Below are 6,000 nucleotides of genomic sequence, written 5' to 3' on the forward strand. Positions count from 1 at the left end.
TTTTGTTGCTACATAGTGGGAATTCAAGGAAATTCAGCTACGATGTCTATAGCTACATCACTCATGTGTCAAAGAAGTCCTGTAAGGCTATGCCATCAAATCGACTACATGGAGCCACTCCTAAATGGCACAAATGCCGTCAGTCAAATAGTTAAGAAATATGTAGGCCTATCAGTAACCAAAATAAAAGCCTCTTTCAAAAATATTACTTTTAAGTTGACGTGACTTTTTAAAACGTCCGTCAGAGGTGAAGCTTAACTTTCAGGTTCATGATAACCTAACCAACACATTCCACATTAGATCCTTTTCAGAATAAGGGCTGAATAATAGGCCAATTAAGAAATGCTGTAGGCTATTAGTAACCGAAATAAAAAGCCTCTTTCAGAATTATTACTGTTACGTTGACGTGACTTTTTTTTTTTTTACTTCCGTCAGAGAGGTTCACTGAAGCCAAACTTTCAGGTCCATAATACCCCACAATTCCAAATTGGTCCTTTCAGAGTAATTGCTGAATAACAAGGCATAGATCACTAAAAAACAATTTGAAATAGTGAAGAAAACCCTTTTTGTGGAAGGAAGATAAAAATAAGCGGACAAAGGATCTGTGTAGGCCTATTAACTTTTTGTTGATAGGCTACTTGAAGAACATGGCGGAACTCCTAACTACTCCTTTACATTTCTTTGCAGGGGGAATGTGTACGGGCCATGCAGCCTGTTTTTTAACCGTTGGTGTAGTGGATGTATACAAACAACTGAAATAACATTTAGCCTACTGTGTGTAGGTCGGTAAGCCGCGGTACACTACTCACCGTCCTCGCGCTGGGAGACAGGGCGCCGTTGGAAAGGTATGGATTGGTAAGGTCTGGGATCATGAGAAATGGGTAACCAGGATAAGGGGGACTCTTAAATAAGCCTCCATCTTGTCTTCTTAAAGCTTTGGGACGAAAGACAGAGGGATAGACAAGGGAAGGGAAACTTTAAGGATAACTGCATGGAAACTGGTGCAAAGTAAATATAAGTAGTAAGAACGATTGTTACCTTCACTAAAGTAATCTCTGGCTTTCTCGTAACTGTCTAGGTCTCTTCTTGGTTGGGGGCGCCTTTCTGCCTGCTGATAGTAGCAAATAAATAAATCCAACATCAGGAATGGACATGATTACTGTAACATCGTGAACTTGGTTACATGTAACATGAAAGTAACAGGTCAGCATTCGGCTGTCATATGCTACCACGCGTGGTCTCTTACCTCTGAATCCGAAGAACTGCTATTGTTTTCCGACTCGTTTACCAAAGAGGACTTAACGTCATCTAAATCTCTCTCGGCTGACACATTTTCGGATATTTTTTCCTCTTGTTCCCCTTCATCTTTGAAGGAGATCATCTCATCGTTGGCCCCCAGGTCATCCCCACCGCCTCCGTTGAGTTGTGGCATGTTTCTGGATTCGCTGTGTTCCTCTCACACAAAAAACTGAGTTGTATTTTAGATTAACACTGTGCATCAACTTTGTTTCGAGCCAAGTGTTATGTTCCTCTCAGATTCTCTGAGCGGGGACTCGACCAAAACAGGCAGCACCAGTTCCCACGCTTTCAGAACTCCTCGCTGACATATGAAGAGAGCTCCGATTTTTCCATGACTAGAGTTTTCACAGACCCGACGTGAAAGCAGTCCAAATCCCGTCTGGTTAACTTGAAATGTACGATACAGATGTCTTATCCTGCTGTCATGCAAAAACTTTGCAGAAGTCTGCTCGGCACGTCCTCGCAATGTTATTTATTCTCCGTCTGCCCGAGCGTGGTGCCTCGGCACTCTTCCTGGGAAACAAGGAAAAGCAACTTGTGACGGTCCACGCGAACTTCGAGAACGATATCAAGAACACACTCTATTATCCACATGAGTGTACCGCTGCAGGCCTCTGGACGTCTGTTCACAAATGGATCCTCACCACAGAGTGAATGTGCAAGGAATACGCACCCAAAGACCACAAAGTTGTCTGGACTCTCCACAAAAAAAAATTAGCAGGAGTTGTAGCCTACTGCAATCGCACGCATCAACATTCGTTTTCGAATGTTAAACGAACAAAGTACAGAATAAGTTCATACGAAACACTAACAACATATTTTATATAACTACTCCCAAGTGTTGAAATTCGCTTGGTTCGGAGATAAGATATGTCTATCCGAGTGCGTTAACCGCCGGGGAATGCGCAGGCAGAAAAAGCCCGACTCGGTTGGCCGTTTAGAGAGGGAGAAGGCTTCACCAGTTTGTTGAGAATGCAGAGGAGAGGAGGGGTTTGCGCTGAAAAACGACACTCCATTCAGCAGACGGAGACGGAGGATAAACTTAAAGAAACAGTCTGTCCCGATGTGATTCTTACCAAACTAATTATCGATTTGGGAGTTGTTCTGGAAAATGGTGTCGCGAGATTTAACTAGGCTACTTTAATGTTTCATGCAATTCCGTAACTCCAAGACAATACTACACATAATCCAAAATCCTACAATGTGTATTGGATCACATCTAATACGCCAACAAATACACCAACATGATTATGTTTTTCATTTTACAAAATAACTTACTCGTCTTAAACGAATGTTGGTGGGGGAAACGTGTAGTAGCCCTATAATACGCATCAAAACAAAGCCCATTTACTGTCTTGCATCTCCATCAGCATTATTTCCTTCTTGAGTAAAATAGACTTGCCCAGACACAAATAACACTCGATGTATTGTGCATTACCATAACAATAGGCCGATTTGATTTTCACAGGATCCTCATGTAATGCTATTACTGTTTCCCTTACATTTTGTGTACAACATGTGACATGGATGGGACCTTGAATATTTGAGAACCGTCACCAGACAATTATGGTTAGGGGGCAAGTCATCATCCACTTTTTGCAGAGCATGTTTCACAGACAAATAGCAACACTACTGCAGCCTTCACTTTGTTGTGCTATCCTGTGTTATTGGAAACACATTGGTACAGTAATCGCTGATTTTTTTTTTTCTTTTTCTTTTCTTTTTAGAATGACACTGGTAATGAATGGCTATGACTAAATTAAGTACATATAATATAAATAGGTCTAGCTACAATTCCCCTGCTTGAGAAGCCATCAAGTCTAAAACTCTTATGAAGAATGTGGTTACACAGCGGAGTATGTGGGTTTCTAAAAGTGTTTGCAGGCTGCTGTTGGGTTAGTGTATATTTTGTGACTGTGTATCCAGCATTGCAGTAGTCGTCTGAGGGGATGAGCGTCCCCTTAAACCATTGGTGGGGCCCCACAAACTCCTTTCCTCTCTGTCTGTAAGAGTGTGATAACACCCCAAACAATGGGTTTAATTGCATACTCTGTGTTAATTGTATGTTACCAGCACCCTGGAACTACTTAGGAGTCACACTGTCATGGTCGTGAGGCGGTTTAACTGGAGCCTTAGTTGGACTTGGTGATGAAATCACTGAATGTGTGTGTGTGTGTGTGTGTGTGTGTCCGTGCGTGCCTGTGCGTATGTGTGTGACTCTGGAGCTTTAGCTGAACTGGGTGACGAAATCCTTTCTCAATGAGGTGTGATCCCTGGCCCTCCCACTGAGACAAAGCCGGAGGGCCAAGGCTCGCTCTCTCTCTCTCTCACTCACTCACACACACACACAGAAGCACGCACACATACCACACACATGCGCGCACGCACACACAAACACACATAGAAGTATGCACACATAACACACACACACACACACTTTAAGGGGGAAAGGTGGATCTTGGCTCTCTGGGAGGATAGATGATTTCAATGTCTCAAACCAACAGGTTGCCCAAAGTGCAACATTCACATTGGCAATAGCCACCAGACTCTCTCTCACATCCAGGCATTTCAGAGTATTTTCCTGTCGACATATGAATAACCTGAGTGTAGTATCCCACCATGAAAACAGATGGTCTCCCTATGAAGCATGACCTCTATTTTTATTAGAGAATATATTTCAGGGTGGCAATCCTCCTACCCAAGTTATTGCTATAAGTCAGGGCTTTGTCAATGCATAGAATCCACCCCATTTGGGCAAAGTCACTCCTCTTCATTCCTTTCCTTTAGTTTCTCTCTTTTCCCCCTCCCTCAACATTCCACTGGACCCCCTGTTCTGCTGGCACCGTTATGAAGACACTCTTCTCCCCAAACCCTGTTTTATGAAGCCAGATCTGTACAAAGAGTACATGATTGCTTTCTGTAATTGTCACGGATTTTGCAGGATGAGGCACAGATGATCATGGATCAGGGAGCACTAACAACCCTCCCCCAACACACACATATACATATATATATATATATATATATATATATATATATATATATATATAGTATATACACACACACACTGGAAAAATAATCATGGGAAAATTATCTAAAAACAGAGTTAAAAAGATTCATACAGTTTTTACTCTAAAAAAAACAGGTGCTGCATAGGATGGAAGAAATCCATCCTACTGTAAGGAATAGACTATTTTTTTTTCTTTTCAATCCAGACACGATCAAATAGTCTATACCAGATGCCGTATAGGACATTCAAGATTCACTCATTTGCACCTGCTTTTCAGAGTGGTGAAAATCCTCCATTATGCCAATTTTGCAAAACGCCCCTGTCAGTGAGACATATTTTGATCTGTTGCCCTGCCTTGAAAACCAAAAGACAACAATTTTATCATCAAAATTCTATGTAAGAATATCTTTAGTAAGAATAACTTATTAGCATAGATTTTAAGAAACATATTTAAGTTTCTATAACACACAATGCTCTGGCCATTAAATAGCCTTTAGTTGCAGAAATGGTCTTAAAACAAACAAACAAACTGCATAGGATGTGTGTGTATGTGTGAGAGAGAGATTGATTTTAAATTAGTGTTTGTCACCCTGGAGTAATGCTTTCACACACTCACCCACGTCAGATGAGACTGAGAGATTACTCTGTATGAGTTGCTGCTTTTAAAAGCCTCGTAAATGGGTGTAAAACAGTGATTTATTTGCATGGCTAGCCCGATGCCGAAGCACCACTATTGAAAAAGCTGTTGGTAGCATCGGCTAACTAGCGCCAGATTTTGGAGTGCAGGGGACAAGCCGAGATGGGCTATGAGACATACGTTCACACTCGGTATCATGTTTCAATACACTTTAGGTCAATATCACACCGGAATTCTCCTTTAAGGCAGCCCTGGGTTTAGTATTTATGATGCGTGGCCCTTGGGATATATTTCTTTTAGAAAAACCCAAATCCTACTGAGGGTCTCCCATTTAAAAGGTAGTAAGACTGGCAGTTAATGTTTGGTGTTCATGTGGTTTTATGTTAAGATAAAAAAAAAAAAAAAGACCCACAACCTCCTGGAGGGATTTCGTAAATGTCCCTTTTCCCATAATCAATTAAGTTACATGTTTGTTCCAATGTTTTTTCTCTTCTTTTTGTTTGTCGTTTGTTTGTTGTAGTCAGTGAACAATACTAACTGAGAACATGTAATGACAAAGGAAATTTATGTTAATGAAAAACTTCTACCTTCCCTCATCCTCTCCTCAATTTTTGCATCCAGCTATCTCTCACTCTTTCTGTCTCTCTCTCCTCACCATCGCTCACATGCCCTGCACTCACCACCAGGGCTCTTCTCTCCTGATGTAACCTGACAAGCTTTTTTCCTGTCCAAATAGAAAGAGAGGGGAAAAAACCTCATTGGCGTTGTCAACCGCATGTCAGCAGGCTACAGAGTGACTGACAGTCCAGCATAATCTCTAAGGACCTCATTAGAACCCACTCCCCCCTGTGTGTGTGTGTGTGTGTGAGTGAGTGAGAGACAGGGTATATGAGTGTGAATGTTTTAAGAGATTTGTTGTGCTAATGTGTGCTTGTGTGTATTTGTGCTATATACACATTGCATTTCTTTTACAACTGCAAGTGTCATGTTCTTGAACAATAGGGTGCAGCCATAGATTTAGTTGCTGACAGGTGAGCTGCAGATGCATGGCTAG

At 41.6% G+C, this 6,000-nt stretch overlaps 1 protein-coding gene across 3 annotated transcripts in view; it reads right to left on the reverse strand.

Moving 5' to 3' along the window:
* Positions 1 to 2,363, reverse strand: part of LOC125294918 (transcription factor 7-like 1-A) — a 50,155-nt gene extending 47,792 nt beyond the window's left edge. Inside the window, exons 1-3 of one of the 3 annotated variants that reach the window (XM_048243985.1) lie at positions 1,247 to 2,360; positions 1,039 to 1,111; positions 810 to 934 (exon numbers count right to left, since the gene is read on the reverse strand). In XM_048243985.1, the coding sequence (XP_048099942.1) occupies positions 810 to 934; positions 1,039 to 1,111; positions 1,247 to 1,432 (384 nt within the window). In that variant the 5' untranslated portion in view covers positions 1,433 to 2,360. Of the gene's footprint in view, positions 1 to 809; positions 935 to 1,038; positions 1,112 to 1,246 lie in introns of all 3 variants that reach the window. The other 2 variants (XM_048243986.1, XM_048243987.1) reach the window with 2 other exon arrangements.
* Between the last annotated feature and the right edge of the window lie 3,637 nt (positions 2,364 to 6,000).

The sequence above is a fragment of the Alosa alosa genome, chromosome 5 (assembly GCF_017589495.1).
Source record: "Alosa alosa isolate M-15738 ecotype Scorff River chromosome 5, AALO_Geno_1.1, whole genome shotgun sequence".
Classification (NCBI taxonomy): Eukaryota; Metazoa; Chordata; class Actinopteri; order Clupeiformes; family Clupeidae; genus Alosa; species Alosa alosa.